The sequence below is a fragment of the Aristolochia californica genome, unplaced genomic scaffold (genome assembly GCF_029961685.1).
Source record: "Aristolochia californica isolate CCGP_79_NKW_82.1479 unplaced genomic scaffold, dmAriCali1.0.hap1 SCAF_14, whole genome shotgun sequence".
Classification (NCBI taxonomy): Eukaryota; Viridiplantae; Streptophyta; class Magnoliopsida; order Piperales; family Aristolochiaceae; genus Aristolochia; species Aristolochia californica.
Window position 1 is genome coordinate 23,257,361 of NW_027181815.1, and position 27,336 is coordinate 23,284,696.

General features: G+C 39.6%; 1 protein-coding gene across 1 annotated transcript; it reads left to right on the plus strand.

The window, feature by feature from the left end:
- The first annotated feature begins 499 nt into the window (after window positions 1–499).
- Window positions 500–26,308, plus strand: LOC137950549 (proline--tRNA ligase, cytoplasmic-like). Its single transcript, XM_068797081.1, has 13 exons — window positions 500–563; window positions 653–735; window positions 809–901; window positions 8,140–8,256; window positions 9,796–9,983; window positions 10,318–10,384; window positions 12,722–12,844; window positions 12,944–13,096; window positions 13,208–13,492; window positions 13,604–13,747; window positions 13,807–13,884; window positions 23,270–23,363; window positions 25,970–26,308. The coding sequence occupies exons 1-13, from the start codon at window positions 500–502 to the stop codon at window positions 26,032–26,034; spliced, it is 1,554 nt and encodes a 517-aa protein (XP_068653182.1). The 3' UTR covers window positions 26,035–26,308.
- Window positions 26,309–27,336: the final 1,028 nt, after the last annotated feature.

The window sequence follows — 27,336 nt, forward strand, 5'->3', positions numbered from 1 at the left end:
ATCTCTTTGCACAATTGAAGCTACCTGCTTTTTTTTTTTCACCTCCTTTTTGTTTCCATTTTCATAGCTCGTATTACCTGTTGTTTTCAGGTTTGCGTTGTATTTATTTCTATTTCTCTTCAAAACACTTGCAAAATTATTGTTAACTCTTTGTTTGTTAATTTTTTTCTCTGAGAAAAAAGGTACGAAAATTTCTTTCTTTCTTTTTTTTTTCTTTTTTTTACCAAGGAGTTCCTCTCTAGTCCCTTGTGGTTGGTAACTCTCCAATTGTCCTTCTAGCTTGAGTTCCCTCTGCAATTTCTCTCTCAAGCTTTAATGCAATAAATCCAATCAACAGTTCAAAAAGAAAATGATGCAGAAAGTAAACTTATTTTGCCTTCTCTGATGACTGGCCTTGAGTTGGACTGTATTGTGTTTGTGTTGCACCTTATTTTCCCTTTTCTTGCTTTGTCTTGTAAAATCCCATTGATCCTCATCAAGTCTGGCTTATAGCACAGATATGGCTCATGTTGGTGCTGATTCATTGAAGGCCTTGAAAATATGTGAGAAAAAACTTAGAAGTGGTATGATTATTTCTTCTTGTCTCATTTGGATGGTTTGTCTTTGAGTTTATTCGGTTTTTCTTAAGACTGGCTTCCTCTTCATGTTGCAGGCAAGAGGAAGGAGGTAAAAAAAGAGAGTGGCCTTGGTCTGACAAACAAGAAAGATGAAAATTTTGGAGAATGGTATTCTGAGGTATCTTTTGTTGTAATTTATGTCTTGAAATAGTGATTTTTTTTTGGCTTAATCTCATTCTTTACTCTTACAGGTTGTTGTGAATGCTGAAATGATTGAATATTATGATATTTCGGGTTGTTACATTCTAAGGCCTTGGAGCACTGCTATTTGGGAGTTTTTACATGTGAGTAAATGATTTTTGCTTCATCCCTCTTGTACTAAATTCATTTATGTTGTATACTTTCATATTACTATTATTATGACCATTAATATTAGAGGCAAAAGGATATGCAATACACGAAAATGAGGAAGTGATGAGAGAGACAAGTGAGCAAGAGAGAAAAATAAAAAAAAAACATCGATCGAGCAAGAGAGAGGAGATCGGGAGAGACGCAAGGAGCGGAAGAGGACTTTGACATGAGAGGAAGTGTTGTCGAGCTGCAAGTGAGCACTTCACCGAGAAAAACCAGGCTGAGGAAAGAGACCCCAGCGACGTCGGAGTGAGGGAAGGAACCACTATTCCTGATTGGAAACTCCTTCCAATCGGGAAGACCAGCCTCGATGCCGTTCCCGTGGACGGAGAGGCGATTTTCCTCCCCTCCTATAGGCTATAGTACCCTGCGACAGGAAAGGTACTGGTTCGAGACCCCTTGAAGCTTCACCTTGATTCCGATGACACAGAGAAATCCGGCGAGTCTAATAGACATCACGACCCCCTGAGGTCTCTCTTATTGCCCTGGTACCTAAGAAAGCTAGCGTTGAGCGTCCTCATGACATAAAGCTGATCAACCTTGTCTCAAGTCCGTATAAAATCATTGCTCGTATCCTGGCTCGTCGACTCAAGGTTATTCTTCCACCATCATCCACAAGGGTCAGAGTGCTTTCATTAGAGGCCAGGACATCCTCGATTCAGCTATGGCTGCTCACGAGATTATTGACCACTTTGTCAAGCTGGGCCTACTGAGGTTTGTTCTCAAGCTCGATCTCGAGAAGGCCTTTGATCAGGTGCGTTGGTCCCTTCTGGATGACATTATGCAACGCATGGGCTTCAGAGACAAATGGAGATTTTGGATTCACAGTTGCATCTCCTCGACTTCTTACTCTCTGCTCCTGAATGGCACGGTTTGCGGTTTCTTCCAGGGTTCTCGTGGCATTTGTAAAGGAGTCCCTCTCTCCCCACTACTCTTGAACATTATTGCTGAGTACCTGTCATCTATGTTCTATTCTGCTCGTAATATCGATTGGCTTGAGGCCGTTTTTGACCAGAGTTGCTTTGATATTCTCTTGCTCTAGTTTGCGGACGACACTCTGTTTCGGTGTTGGTACGCTTGATTAGATCTGCAACATTAATGCCGTTCTTGGCCTATTTGAGATCACTTCTGGTCAGAAGGTTAACTGGGGGAAGACCACCATCATGGGCTACTATATTGAGCCTTCCCTACTTCAGCACATGGTAGACACTCTGGGTAGCTCGGTTGCAGTTACCCCTTCTCACTACCTTGGTCTTCCTTTTACTGACTGTCGCCCAGGATGGGATTATGGGCCCCGATCATTGAGCGGAGACTATCCAATTGGAAGGGTAGGATACTCTCTAAGGTGGGCAGACTAACTCTCCTCAATTCGTGCCTTGCAGGTATCCCAAACTATTTTCTCTCTTTCCTGCCATGCCCCACCTCCATCATCTGTTGCATTGACATGATCAAGAGTCACTTTCTATGGTGTGGCACTGGAACCGAGTTCCGTTACCACCTTGTTAGTTGGGATGATGTTTGTATGCCGAAGTCCTTGGGCGGTCTTGGGATCAGACACACCAAGGAAATGGGTCAGGCCTTGCTCCTCAAATTGTTCTGGAAACTCAACTCCTCCTCAGGAGCCTCCTAGAAGCCTATGGTGGCCTCTAAGCTTTAACTTCTTTGCGATAGATGGATCACCGATGGCAGCATACGCCACCTCTCTCCTATTTGGAAGGCCATGTTTCATCTGTTTGCCATTTTCCGTGATGCTATTCGGTTCTTCCTTGGGGATGGCTCCAACCTTCACTTTTGGATGGATTGGTGGTCGGGTGATGGTCCTCTTGCCTCTTCCCACCCAATTCTCTTTAAGATCACCTCTTGTCGTGACCTCTTGGTCTCTGATGCGTGGGAGAACTACTGTTGGGATCTCCGTTTGAGACAAGGCCGTACTGATGTGGAGGACATATTTGCTTGTGATATGATTGATGGACTTGGTAGTGTTAAGATTAGTTCTTTGGTGATTGACCGACTGCTGTCTCCTCGGCCTATTGTCATCTTATGGGTTGGACACAACCTCCCACCCCTCACTAGGCTGCTTCTCTTGTCTCCTCCAAAGGTTAAAATTTTCCTCTGGAGTGCCTACCGCAACAAGATTCTCACTGCTGACAATCTTATTAGACGTCGAAACACTGCTTCTGACCCTCTATGCTCCCTCTGGGGGTGGAAGTCGAGACCATCAATCACCTTCTTTTCCACTGTGCTATTGCCTAGAAGGCCAAGACCTCTATGATTGACAACATGGGCTTTAGTTCTTGTATCCCTCCTGACCTGAGCACCATGTGCCGATTCTCATATGGCACTCGTCTCCCCAGCCTCGATAAACTTTTGTTAGCTGCTTGCGTCACTTACATTCCTTGGTGCCTTTGGACTGAAAGAAATTCCAGATGGTTTAATCGAGCCTCGCGCTCTGCTGCTGAACTGAAAGATTATTGCTCAGATGTCCATTCCCTTTGTGCCCCGCCGAGTAGATATTTATAAGCCTCCCCCCACCAGTTATTATAAGCTCAACTTTGACGGCAACGCTTTTGGGAACCCATGTTTGGCTAGCTCTGGTCCTCTCGGTGTTATGGACTCAACCATTGGTGAGCTCTCTGGCCTCCTCCACGAGCTTCGCGTCGACCAAGATTGATTCAGAGGTCCACTTATCGTGGAGGGTGACTCCAAAGTCGTTATGGGCTGGTGCTCCACCGCCTCCTTCTCCTCATGGCATCATTGGCAGTTGTTTCTTGATATTATGGACATTGTTTCCATTACCTCTTGTACTTGGTCCCATGTTCTTAGATCAACCGATTCGGCTGCTGATTTGTGTGCTAAATTGGGTCCCTCCCTGCAATTTCTTGTTGATAGGGGAGGCCTCCCTTGATGCATTTTTTTGCTTTTCTTCGTAATAAAATCATCACCATTTCAAAAAAAACTATTAGGGGGAAAGGAGGTTGGACTAAACTCCACTTAACCTTGGCTCCACCCACCTTTTTTTTTCTATAAGAAAAATTGCTTCTTTTACAAGAATGACATTTACATTAATGTCATATCTCGTGTATCAATAAAAATTAGGGATTTTTAGGATATTACCAAACTTTTTAAACATAATTAGACAAATAACCAACTTTTTAACTTATTTGCAAAAGTACCCTACTTTAACCGGTCAACTGCACATGTGTATAGTCAAAAGTGACACATAGGCTTTGACCGATTACGTGGTGTGACATCATCATGACACATCAGCACTCGATGAGTTGAATGACACGTCATCTCCAAGACACATAATCACCCAAGTAGGATGTCACATCATCTGCCATGTCATTAAATAAAAATATTTGAAACATTAGAAAAAGTATTTGAAATTTTTTATTTTAGAGTTTAAAAATCAAATTTATCAGTACACTTTTTTATTTCCTTACATTTAAAATAATAAAAAATAAAATAAGTATACTAATTAATTAAAAAATCTTACTCTTACCTATTTAACACCTTTTATTATCGATTTAAAATATTTATTAATTGAAAAAATATTTAAAAAATTATTTTAGAGTTTAAAAATCAAATTTATCGGTACACTTTTTATTACCTTATATTTAAAATAATAAAAAATAAAATATGTATACTAATTAATTAAAAAATCTTACTCTTACCTATTTAACACCTTTTATTATTGATTTAAAATTTTTGTTAATTGAAAAATATTTGAAAAGATTATTTTAAAGTTTAAGAATCAAATTTATCAGTACACTTTTAATTACCTTATTTTTAAAATAATAAAAATAAAATAAGTATACTAATTAATTAAAAATCTTACTCTTACCTATTTAACATCTTTAATTATCGATTTAAAATATTTATTAATTGAAAAAATTATTCAAAAAAATGATTTTAGAGTTTAAAAATCAAATTTATCAGTGCACTTTTTATTACCTTATATTTGAAATAATTATTTTTTAAAAATTATATTAAATAATTAAAAAATCTTACTCTTACCTATTTAACACCTTTTATTATCTATTTAAAATATTTATTAATTGAAAAAATAGTATAAAAATTATTTTAGAGTTTAAAAATCTTATTTATCAGTACACATTTTATTACCTTATATTTACAATAACAAAATATTAAACTAGTGTATTAATTAAATTAAAAAATCTTACTCTTACCTATTTTATATTTTATTATTATGAATATAAGGTAATAAAAAGTGTATCGATAAATTTTATTTTTAAATCCTAAAATAATTTTTATAATATTTTTTGAAGTAATGAATATTTTAAATCGATAATAAAAGCTGTTAAATCGGTAAGAGTAAATTTTTTTAATTAATGAGTATACTTATTTTATTTTTATTATTTTAAATATAAGGTAATAAAAAGTGTACCGATAAATTTAATTTTTAAACTCTAAAATAATTTTTCTTTATATTTTTTCTAAGATTTCAAATATTTTTTCTATTTAATGACATGGCATCCTACATGGGTGATGACGTGTCTTGAAGATGTCGTGTCCGTTGACGTGTTGTTCGACTCATCGAGTGCTGATGTGTCATGATGACATGGCACCACGTAATCGGTCAAAGACTACTTGTCACTTTTGATTGTGCACATGTGCAGTTGACCGGTCAAAGTTGGGTGTTTTTGCAAATAAGTTAAAAAGTTGGTTATTTGCCTAATTATGTTTAAAAAGTTGGGTAATATCCTTAAAGTCCCTAAAAGTTATAGTAATAGGAAAAGAAAATTTAAAATTACCATTTGTCATGAATGTCTGAGTTTAGAAAAAGTAAAATTAGAAGAAAGTAAGTTACGTCATTCAGTTCAAGTAGACTGGGAATCCAATGTTGTCTTCCTTGTAGCCTCCCTGATTTCATCTCATGGAGCTCAGGAACCAGCTTTCCAAAGTTGAGCAAATCTCTTCTTTCGGCTTGGCTAGCTCACATCTCACATCGCTTGAGAGGAATAACAGGCACTTTAGCAATAACTGTAGCAGCTTTGAGAAGGTTATTGAGACTATTACTAGTACCATTCTCGCTTGGGTTAGTACCCAGGATGAATTTCAAACTCTAAACAGGGAATCATCAGAGGAAATTGGAGGATGATTGCTCAAATGTCCATTGCCTTGGATTGTTAAGGATCTTGAATGGTCTACTCTCACCACAATGTTATCAAACTAAATTTTGGTGGTAGTGCCTTTTGGGAATTTGGGACCTGCGGGCATTGGTCTCGTGCGAGAGTCATTATTGCTTCCTGCTTGGGCCCAATCAGCAGTGCGGACTCCAGTACTGCAAAGCTTCTTAGTCTTCATCAAGGTCTCATAATTTTCAAGAGCTCTATTGGTAGTTCTCTATTGATTAAAGGGGACTCTAATTTAGTCATTGGCTGGTGCTCCAAGGCAAACCCTCCTTGTTGGAAAGACTAACAGGCTTATCACCAGATCATGGACATTGTTTTTGAATTTCAGTGTGTTTGGAGTAATGTATTTTGGTCAGCCAACTATGTGGCTGACTCCTTAACTAAAAAGGGGGGTGTACCTCCAATCTCTCGTTGTAAGGAGGGCACTGTCTAAGGTTTTGTTCCCTTATCTTTGTTTTGAAATAAAATTTTTACCTTCTTCAAAAAAAGAAATCTTTCAATTCAAATTTGGATGTTAATGCCATTTACTTCATTATGTTTACTATAAAGCCATTATCTCATTTATCTTTATATTATAACAATAGGGATTTTTTTTTAAAATAAACATTAATCATGAATGTATGAGGAAAAAAAATTCATTCTTTCTAAAAAAAACAAAATAAAAAAATATAGAATAAGAAAAAAATAAGTGTAAGTCATTTTTCTTTAAAAAAATTGGTGTTTGGTTTTGGTGAAGATAGGGAGAGGCACAAAAATGGAAACAGAAGTGAGGGCGCCAGCCCTTTCCTTCCCTATTCTTTCAGCTCCGACGGGGGAGAGCCTCTGTCAACTGTGCGCAACATAGCCACTGGTGGAAGTGGCTGCCTCTAAGCCAGCTGGTGGCAGGGAGAGAGAAAATACGGAAGGAATGAAAGGGGTAGAGGAAGAAACAAGAAGAGATAGAAAGAGAGGAACCTGATAGAATTTTCTCTCCTTTTTCACTTTCACTTTTTTTTTGTTTCTCTTTGACTTCCATACTTTTAAGAGAGAAAATGCTATAACGAAGAGAGACACTCATTTTGTCTCCAATTTCATATATATATATATATAGATATTTTGCAGGATTCTCTGTTTCCAAACAATGGAAATGAGCTTTCTCTCCTCATTTCACCCTAGATGTTCTCTCCTTTTCCACAATGAGGCTTGAGGCTTCTCTCCCTTGGTGCATTTCTTATTTTTTATTGGACAACTTTTGAAAGTTAAATATAAAAGAAACAAGAGAGGAAAAAGGGGAACATGGCTGGAAAATTGAAGAAGAGGGAGTAGAATTATGTAAATGGTTGAAGTTTAAGCTGTAGAACACAGCAATCTATAAAATGATTAAATTGCTAAGCTGTAGAACACATCAATTCTATAAATGGTTAAATTCCTAAGCTGTAGATCATAGCAATGCTATGAAAGGTTAAGGTTCCTAAGCTGTTGAACACAGTAATTAATGTTTGTGATCGATGCGACTTGATTGCTATTTCCAATTCACCCATTCTGACCAAAAATCATGAAATTAACACTTAACATGAATCTGAGTGCCTTAAGCATTGTGTGCTTTAAGTTTACTAATAATCTTCCAGAGAAATCTTGATGCAATGGCTGGGATAGACTCTCATACTTGAATAGCTTGGTTATACCAGTGGGTGGAATCTCGCTTGATCTGGTCAATGAGCTCTTATCTAAACTTTAATTCTATTGTTTTTAAACTGTTAGAAGGATTAATTTCACCAATTAATAGTTCACTATGCATGTGTTATCAAGCTTGCTTAAGTCAATTTCTTTCTTCTTTTTATATTCTTTCAAATATGTTTTTGCTTCTTATTATTAAGACTATTTGTTATGATGTTCTACCTTTTTTCTTTTAGTTTAAAGTTCAGATATAGAGATTTGAGTAGTTAAAGAACATTTGCATTGATATTCAAGTTTCTTGCATGTGCATGTCTGAGAAGGTTTTTGATTTGTGATTTCTTATTGATGCTGAATCACAGGATTTCTTTGACCCAGAGATAAAGAAGATGAAAATAAAAAATTGCTATTTCCCTGTATTTGTTTCACCGGGTGTTCTTCAAAGAGAGAAAGATCACATAGAGGGGTTTCCTCCAGAGGTGAGGTTTTTAGACAAGTTTAAGATTACAGTATAATTTAATGCTTTCCATTTATGGAAAGTCTTAAGGTTTTCACCATATTATTTAACCTAAGCGTGGATTTCTGATATATAAACCCCTCAAAGAACAAAAGTTTTTTCGAGTCCAGTGTATCTACTAGTATATGCATAAAATGTTGTTGATAAATCTTGCTTAGAAGTCAAGTTATGAAATTAAATGTCTTTACTCTTTTTTCATTCTGAGAGAGATGGAAGCATTCTTTATGTTATCTGGTGCTGTCTGGGTGTGCTTCTTTAATGTAGAATTTAGATATATTTGCATTGGAAAGCAAAAACTTACAAGAGATGTACAGCTTTAAAGTATAGAAATGTAGTTAAATAGTGTGGGAGGATGCAAAGATCCTGTGGTCACCACCAAACGACTATTCCATCCCACCATGAAGTAAGCAATTCAGAGAAATTGAATCTATCCAATCTTGTAGAAGCGAGACAACTTAGCTGTCCTGGAGAAAATGAGATTCTGTTTGGAAGGATGGTTTCTTTCCTGGATTCTTCTGAGAACTACCATAAAATTGTAGCTCATTTATGGTTTTGGTGATTGGAAAAGAGAGGAGGGTGGCGGGGTGGGGGGGTTATAGTTTAGATGAAGCAAATTATGTCAAAGGTTTTCCTTTTGGCCTCCAAGTACTAGTAATGTGTTGCATCCTACATTTATTTCTATTAAGAATTACAATTGTGGCGGGTGTGGGGGGAGTTTTCAGAAGTAATAAAGGAGAGACCATTCTATCCTATGTGGGGCCAGTTGGTATTGTGGACTCCAACACCGATGAAGTGATTGCTCTTTTCCATGGAGTAAAAATTTTCAAGGACCGTCTGCGAGGAAAATTGCTCATTGAAGGGGACTCCAGAGTTGTTATCAGTTGGTGCTCTAGCTCGGCCTCTCCCCCTTGGTGTCATTGGCTCACCCTTTCTTCTATTTTCGACATTATATCTACCATTTCTTGTACATGGAATCATATTCCTAGATCAACCAATTCCTCGGCTGATAGATTAGCTAAACTTGGAACCTCCCTACAATATCTCATTGTATGGGACGGTCCCCCACCTTGTAATTATGCTCTTTGCAGCTTTTTAATATAACTCAACACTATTTCGAAAAAAAAAAAAGATTTACAACTGCGGCATTGGTATGTTTTCTACATATCCTACATCTACCCTGCCATGGCGGCATTGGGATGTTTTTTATTTTATTGTGAACATTCTCCCCCATATTTCTTGTATTTGGTCCCATGTTCCCAAATCTGCTAATTTTGTGGCTGATGCCTTTGCTAAGCAGGGAGACTCCCTCCATTCCCTTGTTGTAAGGGGTGTGCCTCCCTAGTTTGTTCGTATGTTCTCTTTGCTTTATAAAATTATCATTTCTTAAAAAAAAAAGAATTACAACTGCGAATGTTTGTTAAGTGTTACATGTTTTTAGTTTGCCTTATTTTATGTGGCTTCTATGTTTTCATTACTCAGCTTGTTTGAATGGGATTTTTAGGTTGCTTGGGTTACGAAATCTGGCAGTACAGATTTGGAAGTCCCTATTGCAATTCGTCCAACAAGCGAGACTGTGATGTATCCTTATTACTCTAAGTGGATAAGGGGCCATCGAGATTTGCCTTTGAAGCTCAATCAGTGGTGCAATGTTGTACACTGGGAATTCAGTCATCCTACTCCTTTTATCAGGTAAATCTGCTTTATACCTTAGCAAAACACGTCTGTTAATGAAAATTTGATGTTATTAAAAAATGTTCCTTTTCACTTAGTACCTTCAACCATATGGAGAAAATGTGGATGGAAAGATCAAACATGTATGTGTCTGAAATATGGCACACCCTTTCACATAAATTATGTAAGTGACTTTCTCTCTGTTGTTAACTGTTGCCTTGCTTGTATAAAGTCATGTAGAAAATTTAAGGTTCATGTAATGCACTTTTGAGGTAAATTCTAACAGTCTTTAGTTTTGATATTGTAAACAACCATTGTAAACAACCATTAAAAAGACATGCCTTTATTGCAGGAGCCGTGAGTTTCTTTGGCTAGAGGGCCATACAGCTTTTGCATCTAAGGAAGAAGCGGATGAAGAGGTAAAACGAATAAAGTTTTTCCAAAATCAAAACTTAATTTTTTAGTCTTCCTAAAGTTTGAAGCATTTGTAAGGAGTACATAATTTTTGGACTTGAGATTAAAAAAATAAATTAAGACTTTTCCAGAAAGAATGATGGTTTTATTTCTTAGTCATGGAGTTATGAAAATACAGCAGGACAGAAAAAACGATGATAGCGTCGCTACTAAAGGATCTTGATTTTTTTTTGAAATGGTGTATGTCCTTTTGATTCAAAAGAATAAGAGATTACAATAAAAGGGAGCCAGTCTACAATGGAAGAGAACTCCCAGTTACAATAGAAGCTCTAGATTCACCATATTTAGCTAGAGCATCTGAGGTTTCTAGATGTGAGCTAATATGAAACAAGTGTCTGAAATGCCATGGGGTATCTGATGAGCCATTCGTCCGCACTATAATGATGTCATGATCACTTTCAACCACCAATGGTGCAGAGAAATTCAGCATGTATAAATTATAAGCCTTGGAGTCCTTCCATCTCTGGTGTAGCTGAGTCTTTCCTGCCATTTAACCCTGAAAAAGCAAGGAGAACCATGCCCTCATGACCTCTAATAACTTCAATTCCGGCAGTAAAAATATGAGTCCAGCTTCTAATCAAATATGTGACGTTGTCAACTTAGAGGTCACCTGAACTGGAAGTGCCCTGCAATTGACTTCTAACCCCTTGCTTCATCTCCTGAGTTTTGGCTTCTTTGTTTAGTGATAGGTTGTAAAGCTTTGGAAATTGATCTTTGTTTGCTCAATTGCCAAGCCAAACATCTGTCCGTAAATTTGCTTTTAGTCTGATCTTATGTGAAACCTAATGAAAGGTGCAAAGTTTCTTGCGTATCTAGTGATTGATTTCGAGACACTTGAAAATCTAGAAGCCGGGATTTCAGCGGATAGCCAAAGATTATGAAAGCCATATTTAGCATTCATAACTTTTCTGAAAAGTGAGAAGTTTGCCATTGGAAAGCGCTACAACCATTTCACTGAAAAGGCTTCATTCATTTGCTTTGACCCCGTTTCTGGATTTGATTAAAGTTGCTTTCCCAAGCCAGGAGAGAAGGCAGCTCTTCCAAGTGCAAGTCTTCTGTCAAATCTCTTGATTACTGGACTCCAAAGGGTCTCATTGGGATGTCCACGAAAGAAACGAAGCCCCAGATAACTTGAAGGAAATACCAAGGCTTTGCTTCCTAGGATTTTGGCAATGCTTTTCATCTTATTACTATCAATGTTGATCCAGGAGAAACCAGTTTTCTCCTGGTTAACCTTTTGGCCTGAAGCCTCTTTAGTGTAATTATGATCTTCAAACTCTAGACTTGGTCAAACGACCCATCATTGAACACAACAGTGTCATCAGCAAACAGTAGAATGGGGATTTTGAGCTCAGAGCCATCAAATCTGAAGACTGATATCTTCTGTTGTGCCTGCTGAAAAATAATGCTTCGCTTATGATGTGAACAGGAAGGGTGAGACAGGGTCACCCTGTCTAAGACCCTTGGACCTTTTTAAAAAGCCTTCTATTGTCCCATTTAGGAGAAGGGAGAAAGTGAGACAGGAGACACAAGACTGCATCCATTTCCTCCATTTAGGACCAAAAACTATCCTTTCTAACATAAAATCAAGAGAATCTCTGCTGTCTCCATCGAATACCTCCTCCAAATCCTATTTGATTTCCAACACTTCTTCTGTTTTTTCTTTTTTTTGGTAATCAATTAATTCATAAGCAATGAAAGCCAAGTCAAGAATCTGCCTTCCTTCAGTAATGCACTCTGAGAATCATTGATTATGTGCGGTGATACCTTTTTAAGTCTTCTGGCTTAAGTATCTCAATTTTGAAGATAGTGAAATTCAATTGTTTTCAAGTTCATCACCTAGTGGGATGCCATATATCATGTCAAATTATGATTTTTTCTCTGCTATTGATGGCTAGGGGATGGGACATTGATCCCAATAGACAACATTAGATGGTCCCTTACATGCTCTTTCGAAAAAAAATGAAGGAAAATCTCAGGTCCCTAATTTGTTATTTTTTGGAGAAATCACAGCTTTTATTTCCTTTTTGGGTACACTTTGAAGTGGGGGGGGGGGGGGGGGGGGGGGGGGGGGGAGGGTGTTTAGTGATTGGCAAAGAGGTTCTAGAAGTGGCCCAGTAGTCTCATTTGTACAAGAGACATTACAGCTGTTTAGGAGGAGACTGGAGTGCAGTAGGTACCCAAAACTAGAAGGGCAAAAATTCTGTTGTATGCTGGTATTTTTATGTTTCAGTGACTCCTATCTATTTGGAATATATGATTGTCTGTGAATCATTTTACAGGTTCTTCAAATCTTGGAACTTTATCGAAGGATATATGAAGATTACCTTGCAGTTCCTGTTATAAAGGGGAAGAAAAGTGAACTTGAGAAGTTTGCTGGTGGACTATATACCACAAGCGTTGAGGTATCCATATTTTATATATATATATATATAGATTTAAAAACTTGCTTACTTTTTGGGTGCTTGTCATCAATTGCTGAATGTTCTCATCGTGTTTGCCAGGCGTTTATTCCAAACACAGGTCGTGGTATACAAGGGGCTACCTCTCATTGTCTTGGTCAAAACTTTGCAAAGATGTTTGAAATCAACTTTGAGGATGAAAAGGGAGAAAAGCGTATGGTGTGGCAGAATTCGTGGGCCTACAGTACTCGCACTGTAATTTTTTTCTTTATGATTTTATTTATATTTTTATTTTGTTGGAGAATGAACAAGTTATTCTCATGATAGCTAACTGCCTGATTAGTGTAAGTTTCTCCCCTTCTTCAGATAGGGGTCATGGTAATGGTTCATGGAGATGATAAAGGCTTGGTCCTTCCACCTAAAGTAGCGTCTGTTCAAGTTATCGTCATTCCAGTACCTTACAAGGATGCTAATACACAAGGTATATTTGATGCCTGCTCAGCAACTGTGAAGATACTCAGTGAAGCCGGATTCCATGTTGAAGAGGACTTAAGAGAAAACTACTCACCTGGCTGGAAGTATTCTCACTGGGAAATGAAAGGTGTTCCTTTAAGAATTGAAATTGGTCCAAAGGACTTGGCAAATAATCAGGTATAAACAACATATGTAAGTTTTGGCTTACATGATTGTACTCTGTTATCCTCTGTGGATGAGTTACTCACTGATGCTCAGGAAACAGTAACTGTAGGACATTTTTTCCAGGTGCGTGTTGTTCGGCGTGATAATGGTGCTAAAATGGACATATCAATGAGTAATTTGGTTGGTGAGGTAGCAAATATCTTATCTAGTATTCAGCAAAGTATGTTTGATGCTGCAAAGCAGAAGAGAGATGCTTGCATTGAGTTCGTAAGGACGTGGGATGAATTTATGACAGCACTGAATAAGAAGAAACTGCTTGCATTGAGTTCGTAAGGACGTGGGATGAATTTATGACAGCACTGAATAAGAAGAAACTGATTCTTGCTCCTTGGTGTGATGAGGAGGTACATCTTATGGCTATTTGTCATTTGTGCTTGAGTTTAGATTACTAACTATATTTTTGTTAAAACCTTTGGGAACAAATACCCAAGGTTAGTGGTCAATGATCTGTCAGTTTTTTCTTATTTAACAAGGAGATTCAATTTTATTAGGTTGTAACCTAAATTCCTGGCACTGGTTATTTACTAACCAGTATGCTCTAGGTCTTATCACTGCATTTAATTATGGAAATGAGATGCCTAGAAAAAATATTTGTAGTTATGTATGCAGCATGTTTATGTATGGGCCCAGCGCCTGACAGCTCATCCCCCCCTTGTGATTTTCTCTGCCCTTTCCTACCTTGAGTTCACCGCCCCACAACTCATCCCGACCAACCTCATCCCACCCAGCCTCATCCCACCCAGACTCATCCCACCCGTCTCCTCACTGACACCAATCCAGAAAAAACCAGATACTCACCCCTCCGTCCATCCCATCACCCAGTCCAAAAAATCACTTTTTATCCCCCTGCCCCCTTGTCACCCATCAGCAATCTGATCCCGAGGGATCATAACCCCCCTGTTTTTGCCACAACTCCCTCGGAAAGCGAAATTTCTGCTCTAACCGATACCTTTCCCTTCAAGCACAACAAGTCCATTCCCCAAGAATCATCTATCCCTATCAACCCCCAAAATAAAATCCTAAAAAAAAACCAACATCAACTCAACCCTGCTGACAACCCCAATCCATCAAATCCCCGCCCATCCCTCTCGATCCAGATCTACTAGAACTTTCTTTTCAATCCCCCTAAAAAATGCTTCTAAACTTGAGATCTTCGGAAAACCCACATCATCAAATCCTATGTCTTTTCAACCCCCTGCCACCTCTAAGCCGTCGCCCTTAAATTGTGAACCCTAATATGATAGCCTATTTGATAGCTCCCGAGAACTCTCAACCCCTTCCCTAGAAAATCCAAAGCTTATAAAATGGCACAACACCCCTCCAAACAACCAACTATGTCCCTACCACATGCCATACCCCACCATCCTTTGTCCAACCCCCTTGGCTTCAATGAATGCCACTTCGAACGAACCTCTGGTGGCCTTCGATATGGGAGTCCTGCAACAGATCCTCCGTCACTCCCTTTCCCCTCACCTACTCCCGCAGAACGTCCAAAAAACCACCCTCCTTTTCATTCACTTACTCCAGAAAAAAGAAGAAAAATAAGGAAAAGGACCTTGCCCCAGAACAATCTTGCCTAGCTCAAAACCTCTCCTCCTCGACCCCAATGGCTGGACAGGTGCCTTGTAATCTCTTGCAGGGAGCGGGCCAAAAATATGAAACATCTCCTGGTCCATGCGGACAAATTCTCTCCACATGAGATGGAGAAAATGATGGAGCTAAAATGGGAGTTCTCCAAATACTATCATGGCCTCTTCTGCTATTCGGAAGAGGATATTCTCAACATCCCCCCACCATGATAGTTTTCTCTTGGAACGTCAGGGGAATCAGCTTGCGCTCCAAGCCCGACGACATCAAGGCAACTATTTTTGACTGTAAACCTAACATTGTAATCCTCACTGAAACTAAGTTGCAAAATTTTGATATATTTGTTGCTTGGAGTCTTTGGTATAGCTCGGACCCTGAATGGGCAACAATAGATGCAGTTGGCCACTCCGGTGGCATTCTTGTCATTTGAAACCCTAACTCAGTTGAAGCTATTTCCACAAAATCTGCCGTCATCTCTCTTTGTATCCGGTTTCGTGATAGGACCCTGGGAACGCATTGGGCCCTTGCCGGCATATATGGTCCAACACTTCACGGCGATCGAGCCGCATTTGGGATGAGCTACTCCAACAAATTCAATCATGGGATTTGCCCTGGCTGCTCGCCGGGGACTTCATCGCCACCTTCCGATGCTCCGAAAAAAACCCCCCCTCCAAAAGAATTTCCTTCACTATGAGAGCCTTCTCGGATTTCATCTCCAGTCTTGAACTTCTTGAAATCCCCTTGTTCGGAAAAAAAACTCAATTGGTCCAACGGACAAAACCCCCCCATCCTATCCAAGTTAGACCGATTTCTGGCGAATAATGATTGGCTTCATCTCTTTCCCAACACTTTGGGTCAAGTCCTCAACAAAGTTAGCTCTGACCACTGGCCAATACAAATCAACACTCACCCCATAGCTAGGGGGCACTCTCCTTTCCGCTTCGAAAACTCCTGGCTTCTTCATGAGTCTTTTGTTCCCCAACTGAAAGACTGGTGGCAAGGTCTTAACCACCACCCAAATCCAGGGTGGTCCTTTCCTCTCAAGCTCAAAGCCCTAAAGATAAATATTCGCTCATGGACTTGAAGCCTCTATGTTGCTGCTGCATCTGGGAAAGATTCTATCCGGCGCTACATTTCTGAGCTTGATCTCCTTGAAGAGCAAAGGTCACTCTCATCCCTTAAACTTCTACTCCGAAATCATTTAAATTTTGATCTTTCAAATCCTCTAAAGAATGAAATTACTCACTGGGAATAGCGGGTTAGATTCGCCTGGCTGACCGACGGGGATGGAAATACCAAATTCTTCCATGCCGTTGTCTCAGCCAGTAGGAGAGCTGATCGTATCTCTTCTCTTCGCAATGAAGACGAGGAGATCATGGATAACATCTCCATTGCTAATGTTCTTGTGAAGTTTTTTTCAGATCTTTATATAGAGGAGTCATTCAACTGTCCTATTCTACATTAGCTCGAGTTTAAGCGTATCTCTGCCTCAGAAGCTGAATCCAGGATCGTCCTTTCCTCTCAAGCTCAAAGCCCTAAAGATAAATATTCGCTCATGGGCTTGAAGCCTTCGTGTTGCTGCTGCATCTGGGAAAGATTCTGTCCGGCGCCACATTTCTGAGCTTGATCTCCTTGAAGAGCAAAGTTCACTCTCGTCCCTTAAACTTCTACTCCAAAATCATTTAAGTTTTGATCTTTCAAATCTTCTAAAGAAAGAAATTACTCACTGGAAATAGCGGGCTAGATTCGCCTGGCTGACCGACGGGGATGGAAATACCAAATTCTTCCATGCCGTTGCCTCAGCCAGTAGGAGAGCTGATCGTATCTCCTCTCTTCGCAATGAAGACGAGGAGATCACGGATAGCATCTCTTCACAATGAAGACGAGGAGATCACGGATAGCATCTCCATTGCTAATGTTCTTGTGAAGTTTTTTTCAGATCTTTATACAGAGGAGTCATTCAATCGTCCTGTTCTACATTAGCTCGAGTTTAAGCGTATCTCTGCCTCAGAAGCTGAATTACTAGAGCGACCTTTCTCTTTGGAGTGATGCGGCTGCTCTTGGCCTACCAAAGGACCGAGCCCCCGGCCTAGACGGGTTCAATGGTGATTTTTTTCACAAATCTTGGGGGACAATCAGGAATGATGTCCACGCCTTTGTCAATGACTTCCATCAAGTTGGCAACACCCACAAATCCATCGGGGCTTCCTTCATTGCCCTAATTCCAAAAAAGCCAATTCAGCCCTCCCCCAAGATTTCAGACCTATCAGTATTACCACCAATGCATACAAAATCTTAGGCCGAATTCTGTCCAATCGCCTGAGAGCCATCCTCCCCGTGTTATTAACCCATGCCAAAGTGCCTTTATCTGAGGCTGCAATATCTTGGACTCAGCAATGGCAACCCACAAATTACTTGACTCTTTCACAAAATCAATTCAACCAAGAGTTGTTCTCAAACTTGATTTCGAAAAAGCCTTTGACCGGGTTAATTGGAAGCTGATCGACCACCTTTTGGTGAAATGGGTTTCGGCACTTGGTGGAGATTTTAGATGAGAAATTGCATTTCTACCGCATCTTATTCTGTTCTTGTCAATGGTGGGCCCTATGGGTACTTCAATGGAACTAGGGGAATCAGGCAGGGAGACCCGCTGTCACCTTTCATCTTCACCCTTATTGGCGAACATTTGTCGGCCACGGTTCGACTAGCTAAAAGGTCGGGATGGCTCAGCCCCATATCCCTAGATCCTGCTCAGGACATCGCCCTCCTACAATATGTGGATGACACCATCTTCTTCTGTGAAGGCTCTTTGAAACAAATTCATCATATTAAAGCCTTGCTCAATCTATTTGAAATCTCATCCGGTCAGAAAGTCAGTTGGTCAAAGTCATCTATTACTGGTTTTAACATTGAACCCACCTATTGAACTCCATGGCCAGCTACCTGGGATTTAAAACTGAGATGACTCCATGCATCCCCTAGATTACCCTCCAAGTGCTCTTGGCACCTTGTTATTGAGCACCTGGAGGGTCGCTTGGCTTCATGGAGAGGAAAATTCCTCTCTAAAGCTGGTAAGTTGGTTCTCATAAAATCCTGCCTTCATGGAATACCTGGTTACTTTATGTCTATGTTCTGGTGCCCCACCTCTATTAGAGACAGAATTGAGCTCAACAAAAGAAGATTTCTATGGGGAGGTCTAAATGGTGAAAAAAAGTATCGCTTGGTAAAACGGGAAGAGGTCTGCAAACCAAATTTCCTTGGTAGACTGGGTATCTGAGATACTGCCACTACAAATTCTGCTCTTCTCCTAAAATGAATCTGGAAATTCAATCTTTTCCTTCTTTTCCTTGATCTAATTTGGAAAGCTTTAGCATCTGCCAAAGCCAACAAGCATTTAGGTTGGTGGATTGAGGGGGGAAGACACTACCGTTTGTCCCCAGCCTGGAAAAAAATAGTCTTGCTACTCCTAGACTTCAAGAAAGCTGTTAAGTGCTACATTGGATCTAGACCTGGTGGAGGAACAAAGGTATTTATCACCTGCTGAGTTCACTTCCTGAAATTCTTTGAATTCTGAACTTAATACTATTTTACATCAAGAGAAAATTTGATGGAAGCAAAGAGGCAAATTTAAATGGTCGAAGGAAGGTGATGACAACACAAAGTTTTTCCTTGTCGTTGCATCGGCAAGAAGGAGATCCAACTGAATTACCTCATTATGTATTGATAATGAGGTAACGTCGTGTCAGACCTCGATTACTAATGTGTTGATTCAGTTTTTCACAGATCTATATTCGGAGGGATGTACAAATAGGCTAAAAGTTCAATACATAAGCTTCTCCTGACTCTCCCATGTATCCGCTTCCCTATTAGAGTCCCCTTTCTCAGCTGGAGAAATTGAGCGGGTTGTACTTGGTATGGAATGTGATAGGGCTCCAGGTCCAGATGGTTTTAATGGAGATTTTCTAAAAAGGTTCTGGCCAAGGCTCAAGGAGGACATCTCTGATATGATACATGGTTTTTTCATGAATGATATCACTTTTCGCAGCATCGGCATGTCTTTCATTACCTTGGTCCTGAAGAAGTTCAGCGTTGAGAAACCAGAAGACTTTCGGCCTATTAGTCTAGTAACAAGTGCATATAAAATCATTGCAAGAATTCTGGCACATCGGCTAAAGGCCTTGCTCCCGATGGTCATTCACAGTGGGCAAGGTGCATTCCTAAAGGGGAGAGAAATCCTAGACTCCACTATGGCAGCTCATGAGCTTATCGATCATTTCAGTCGTAGCAAGGATCCAAGAATTGCCCTCAAGCTTGACCTAGAAAAGGCTTTCGATCGAGTAAATTGGGTACTCCTTGATGAGCTAATGGAGAAAATGGGTTTCAGTGCAAAATGGAGATTTTGGATCAGGAGTTGCGTGGGTTCGGCCTCTTATTCTCTCATCCTCAATGGCTCGGTTTGCAGGTATTTCAAAGGGATTAAGGGAATCAGGCAGGGAGACCCGCTCTCTCCGTTTCTCTTCAATATTATAGCGAAACTTCTCTCCTCAATGTTTTACTCGTCTGTGAATCTTGGGTGGCTCCCTCCTACTAGCCACCAACAGGCTTTCAATATCCCCATTCTACAGTACACGGATGATACAATCATTTTTGGGATTGGTAACATGGATGGCGCCTGAAGGATCAAAGTAGTCTTGGGTCTATTTGAACTAACCTTGGGGCAGGAAGTTAACTAGGGGAAAACTTCCCTCATGGGTTTCCATGTAAGTTCTAAGCTACTAGATGAGATGGCAAATCTCTTTGGATGTAAAACATCTAGCATCCCGTTCACTTACCTTGGCCTTCCCCTCTTCAATGGTGGCATAAACCAAAGTCTTTGGAACCTTGTGGTGGAAAAGATTGAGACTTGTTTGGCATCCTGGAATGACCGTTTTCTCAGCAAAGTAGGAAGACTCATTCTCCTAAAGTCTTGTATTGCAGACATGCCGAATTATACTTTGTCTTTTATGCCTTGTTCTGCCTCCATATGCAATGTCATGGATAAGTTAAAAAGAAGATTTCTTTAGAGAGGATCGAGGGATAACTTTAAATATCATTTGGTCAAATGGGAGGAGGTTTACCTGCTTAAACAGATGGGAGGTTTGGGGATTCGGAAATCAAAGGAAATGAATACGGTAGAACCTTAAAATTTTGGGAGGATTGGTGGACTGGATTGGAACCCCTTGAGTCTTCATTCAAGAATCTTTTTCTCTTATCTTTACGAAGGGAGATATTAGTTGCCGAAGCTTTTGAGGGGGATGGATTGAGCCTACATCCCAGACGGGGTCTTTCTCATACTGAGGCATTGGTGGCTTGCAGATTGATGGAATCTCTACACTCTTTAAGACTGAGGCCTTCAGAAGTCGACAAGCTGATGTGGTGGCCAGACAAAAGTGGAATCTTCACAGTATCCTCCGCTCACAAACTTATCAATGGTTGACATCTAAATCAAGTGATCATGAGATTTTCTTTGCATGGTGTCTTTGTGCTCCGCCAAAGATAATTTTTTTCATATGGAGTGCCTTACATGGAAAAATACTCACAACCGATGTGCTCAGAAGAAGAGGCCACCTTGCTATTGATCCTCTCTGCCCCTTCTGCAACTCAGAGGTTGAGACAGCCAGTCACACCTTGCTTTAATACTCCTTCTTGTGGAATGTGTGGACTTAAATCCTCAGTAAGACAGGACTTAAATTCTGTATGTCGGTAGATCTGATCTTTTTTAGTAAGTCGCTCATTGGTACCCCCTTACCTAGACTTGGAAAGATTATGGGCTCTGCTTGCACTGGCTTCATAATGAGTGCAATCGCAGGTGAGTTGATGCTAAATGTGATTCCGCGGATAGAGTAGCCAAGCGTGTTTTGGGTCAAATCTCAGCGTGGCTTCTTACCAAGAAGCCTTTCTCCTCCTATGTGGGTTCCTCTATCTGCAACAACTGGAGCACAATGTCAAAAATGAGGTTTGCATCTAGGGCCCTAGTTATGCAAGAATGGACTGCTAACCCCCCCTCCCCCCCTCAGAGCGTGGTTTCCTAAAGTTGAATTTTGACAGTTCCTCTCTTGGCAATCTAGGATTGCTGGTTTTGGGGAGTTATCTCGGATCCCTTTGAAATCTAGCGCTTTTCGTATGTTGGCCCGTTAGCATTGTTGACTCAACGTTGGCTGAGGCCTCCTCAATGGGCTTCGCATTTTCAGAGACAATCGTAGTGGACCTCTTCACATTGAAGGAGACTCAAAGGTGGTAATTGGTTAGTTCACATTTCGAGATCTGCAAATGCGGCAGCAAATGTGCTTGCCAAGATGGGAGCAACCCTTCAATCTCTTGTTGTTAGGGATTTGCTCCTATCTCCTTCGTAATTTTCTCTGTTAATATATACATTTTTTTCAAAAAAAAAGTGCTACGTTGGCAATGGGACCTCCACAAAATTTTGTTCCGATTGGTGGACTGACCAATCCAGTGTCGTCATTAGCTATGAGTCTATTTCAATCCTGGCAAGAAATTTTGATGTCTCTATCTCAGATCTTTGGCCTAAAACAAGGGGCTGGAATTTGAACCTCAGAAGAGATCTCTCAGATTCTGAAGCCATTCTGGCATCTAATCTCCTCTCGAGCATTTCCACAGCCAAGCCCAGAATTAACCCTGATACATTGATTTGGACACCTTGTAGAAAATGTACCTTCTCAACTACTTCAACCTACAATTTCCTTAGTAACCCCATTTCAAATCAGTCTAATCACCCTGCGGCCTCCGCTTGGAACCTCCTTGCCCCGCCTTGCGCAGAATTTTTATTTGGAACGTCTACAGAACTTAAATCCTCACCTCAAGACTCTTTACTTCGGCGAGGAACGTCCGTCTTGGATCCTTATTGTTCTTTTAGCCAAAATGCCTCAGAAACAGCCAATCACATACTTTTATCCTGCCATTGCCATTATGCCCATACTATCTGGACCAACCTTTTAAATAAAATCAGGTTCTAGTATTGTGCTGCACAAAATTTCTCATCCACTATCCTCTCAATCATTGGTGCTAGTCTCCCAAGGCTTGGAAAGATGCTTCTCTCATGTTGCATTGGGCATATATATGGGGATTACGGAAAAAAAGAAACAAGAGAAAATTCGAATTTAAATCTTCCCTCACTGAAATTTTGATTGATAACATTACGGGCCAAGTAACTATCTGGCTCCTAACCTGAAAAGAATTCAGAAATTCCAGTAGTTCCAATCTCAGAGGAAATTGGCAACTGGTTATTGGGCTGTCTCAGCCTTCTTGTCCCCCCATCATGGCTATCTGCACCCCCCTCCCCACCAACGGCCATTTCAAGCCTAAATTTTGATGGGAGTGCTATTGGCTACCCTGGTCTTGTGGGCTATGGAGGAGTTATTCATGATGCAAACGGTTATCTCCTTTTCTCCTTCGCGGGGCCACTTGGAGTCTCCGACTCCACAACAGCAGAACTCTTTGGATTGCTGAACAGAATTAAAGTATTTATTAGCCGGCTCATCTGCATCGAAGGGGACTCAAAGACTGTCATTGACTGGTGTGCAAAATCTATCAGACCTCCATGGCGTCATTGGGATATTTATTCAGAAATCTGTAATTTAATTTCTTCGTTAAATAGTAATTGGAAGCACATTCCTCGCTCTGCCAATCATTTGGCAGACTTCTAGTCTAAGACATGTATTTCATTCCAACTCCTTGTTGTGGAGGAAGACCCTCCTAGCTAGGTTTGTTTGTACTCTTCGCTTTCTTTAATAGTTTATACACCTCACTTAAGAAAAATGTTTATGTATGGGCCCTGGAGCTCTATCTTGCTTCTGTCATACTGAACCTTGGTCTCTTGGCATGACTTGTTAAATAAATTTATGCTTAACTAAAGTTTTAAAGTTCAGAGTTTCTATCCAGCTTTTTCATTTTTTTTTCGATAATATGCAGTTTCATGGTTCTAAGTATTGGTATCTGGTGATTTTTTTTTCTGTTCTTTTTCTCTTTATTTGACCTTTTTGGGAGTTTTAATTTCCAAAGTTGATGATTCTTACATTTTGTCCTCTTTTTACTATTCTATGCTTAAAATTTGTTGTTTCCTGTTTCTTAATAATATTCTTGTAGGAAGTTGAAAAGGACGTTAAAGCACGAACAAAAGGTGAAATGGGTGCAGCTAAGACACTGTGTACCCCATTTGATCAGTCAGACCTTCCTGAAGGTACCTGACTTCATAACTCAAGTTTGCTTTGTTTGTTTTTTTTTGGTTTTTCCTTAATTGGTTTCTTTATTTTCTTTTTTTGATTGAAGATTAAGTTACATCTGACAGAAAAAAGATTGGGGTTCCTCTCACTCCCAAGAGTGACTGCAACTCATTGGAAAGGAGATAGTACAATAAGTCACAGAAGATAAAAACAAGTATAAATGTGCATCTTTTAGCATAAATGCGCATTCTTTCAACCCAAGTAAAATGAAAGCGAAGAACTTCGTCAATAAATTGCCCATTAGCCAAAAAGTTGTGTCAGAATGAACTGACTAGTCAGAATTTTGTCTGAAATATCTATTTTCATGAAATACATTTTTGGACCTTCCAAGGCACAAATAGCTAAGCTATTATGTGTATCACATTGTAAGTCTCCTTTTACCTGTATAAGGAAGGAGGTAGCTGTGTTAAAATTAAGCCCTTGACAATGACGTGGCCTTTGCTTGAATTATGTCTAGCTTAAGGGGAAGAAACTAGATCTTTTTTACCCTCACTATTATGAAAGTTCTACCACATCCTAAGGCACCCAAATTGCCGTTGGAGCTACTATTGAAACTACAATCTTATAGTTTGTTAGATTTAGTCCAGTTCTGTCCCAAAATGATTAATCATTAAGGAGGCCTATTGCTCAGCTTTTTAATCTAATAACACTTTTTAACACTTATCAATGTGGGACTATTCCCACTCAACAATCTTCCTCAAGTTTATGGTTTACACAATGGGTCTGAGACATGGATAACACAGATGGAGCACACACGGAGCACAAACTGGGCCTAGTCCCAAGCAGAGATCTTGCTCTGGTATTACTGTTGATTGAGCTGTTCCATCCCAAAATGACTATTCACTATGAGGCTATTGTTCAACTTTATAACTGAATAACATTTTTGAATGTGGGATTATTCTCACTCAACATAGTTTCTATAGGAAGTGGTAAAAAACTTTTGGGTGGGTGTTTACTTTCGCTTTTATCCACAAATGACCAAAACTTACCACCATAGTAAAGTGTAGCTTCAGGGAGTCAACTTTCTTCCCTCTCCTGAAGTTATTAGCCTATTTACTTAACCTATCAGCTGAGGCTTGAGAAGCTGCTACTGCCTAAAACTCTATATTTCAATTTATAGGTCTGTAAAATTGCTAGTCCTGTAAGCCTCAATGCCACTTTTTTTGCAGGCAGAGAATGGGCACAATTGCACGCTTCTGTCAGCCCAGAAACCTAGGAGGCATTACCCAGGAAATGCCATGAGTGATTATTACTCCCACTGTACAGGACAGTGAAGCAGCAACTAGTTATTTAGTACTTCTATTATTTCCTCAGTATTGATAATAAGTCACATGTTACATCGATGTAGATTGCCCCTATGATAAGTTTGATTTAAGCAGCAAAGTTTTATGCTTCTTGATGTCCAAAATTAGGCCAAAACTTAGTGTGACATGTTGGCACCATGCTCTGCTACCAAAGAATGAACCTGGACTATTCAACTAAATGAGTGCATATTTATTTAATTGAGGATTCACAATTCTATGTTGCTTCCAAATCATATTGCATAACAATCTTCACTAATTTCTAGCCAAGCTCATAGTTTTTCAGGCAACTGGAGTGTCTTTGGCTCTTATTTTTCTTTGAAAAATGCTTTTTTCCCCCCTATCTACTATAGTTGTCTTTAAGTAAAACTAGCTATCTTACTTTGCTCACTGAAAGATCTACTTTCTGTATTTTAAACCTTTTATGCTGTTATTTATAATCCCTAATCCGTTTCTCTTCCTTAGGTAACCGATTTTTTGCTTTTTTTTAAACAACTGGCAGGGCAATCTTTCCCATGAATTTTTTACCTGTTTTGGTTGCCTGTCATTTTGATAAGTTAAACAAACAATGAAGCTAGTGAACCTACGAAACATATGTAATTCCTCAAGAGGGCCTTAACAGCTTTGATGTCTAGGACGTGGACCCTTTTTACCCATTTCTCAGAGTAGCTTAGAACAACAGAAATATGAGTATACGAAGAATTTGTTGACACAGAGGATAGAATGCAATAATCATCTGCATTTTCTGCATTGAAGCTGATGACTAGGTGTGTTGATGTGGAAATGGAATTATGTGCAATTGGATGTTGTCAGTCTAGTCCAGATTCTGTACATATGCCTTGTTAATCTTCAGTCGGCCATTGATATTAGAAAATTCAAATGTTCAAACAGGGTTATATGCATCCTTTTATTTAACTCATCTACTGGTTTTTAGGAAAATGACAGCTATATGTATACCAAAAGCTGATACTTGCTGATTGTTTACTTTTAAAATTTTTAAGCCATTTGACATTTCATGGAATACAGTCATTTCATGGTGTTTTTACTTGTTTTATTTTCCATCCTTGCTGATTTTGAATAGTTTTACCAAGCCGCTGGAGTGCTAGTTGTTTAGTTCATAGACCTAATCCATATGCCAATTCTAGTCATTAGAAAATGGAAAAGATTCATGCTCGAGGAAATAAAACGTGTTCTTTTGAATTAGGAGATTCATTCTGGTGCCTCATTCTGGCGATCTTTCTGTGTCCATTACATCTATGCAGGAACTCTTTGCTTTGCTTCAGGAAAACCTGCTAAGAAATGGACGTATTGGGGTCGAAGTTACTAAGAATTCCAGTTTCGTTGCTCCATTATGGATTCTCTGTCTGTCACAAAGTCAACGATTTTGATTGATGAATACAAGTATCTTGCAGGTTTCGTGGATCGCACTATCACCTAGTAACAGACAAGGATCCACAAAATTAGATCGGTGCAGTGTCTTGTATACTTCTTTTTTTTTTTTCACCAGAAAATAGAACATCAAGTTAGACTGAATTCAGATTTTCATAATTTTCTCTTAAATTTGGTTCACCATTTGTTTTCTTTACTATGTTGTAATGAAATCATTTTAAGTTCCTAGTAGCTTTTAAACTATATTAACAAATTGCATAGCTCCATGAATCATTGTTATAATTACTGGATTTGCAATGTTGCTCGAGAATTCCCTTTCTACCTTTTTTTTTCGGTTGAGGCTTTCAATAGTGCTGTTCCTGTTCTTTATTGTCTTCCTACTCATGTTTTACTTGATAAATCTTTCAGTAGTGCTGGTTCCACATACTCTGATTCCTCTTTCTTTCTGTGTTAGAAAAGTCTGGTTGCTCCCACATTAGATCCTTCACCTTCTAGTGTTGCTGTCTCTACTCTTTCACCCCCTACTGAAAATGCTAGTGTTGGGTCACTTGTAGACTTGTAGTATGGAGACTCACCTCATCTTCTTCATTCTGCGTCTGCTGCCTTGTCTCTTCCTTTGTCTCTCCCATTGTCGAGTCAACTTGATCCTTGCATCAAACTAGTTTCTCTTGATTTTGTTTTCTAGGTTTGCATCGAATGCTCTCTGTCTACCTTGCCTCGAATGATATATCCAGAAACTTACTCCAACCCAATCACCATATCTTCTATTCGACACAGGAGTTGATCACCTGAATTTGACAGGAATTCTTTTTTCAGTAGAGAACGTGCAGTGCTGTCTTACCTGGTAGTAGCCAGCAATTCCTATTCTTATTATGTCTCCTTTTCTTGCGACTCCATGAAGTGGTTCGGCCCTTTGTCTGGGTATATTCAACCATTTCCAGCAGCAGCTGAAGTGAACAGGTCTCTATTTGGCTATCTGAAGTCAGTAGGACTCTCTAACTCGGCTTCTCGTCACCAAATTCTGGTTTCCTGGCTTTGTGTAGTCTTAGGATTCATTGCTTTGACCAATTCGTTTCTTGTTTCCTCTCTTGGCATCTTTGAGTTAAAGAAAACGAAATCCGTTCAGCTGGCATTGGTAGCCCAAGTTTCTGAAATCTGCAGTTCTGTATATCTGCTTGTTCAGCAAAGACACGGTGGTGTTTCTTTTATGTCTCTTAGTGTCAGTAAACTAGGTTGTATT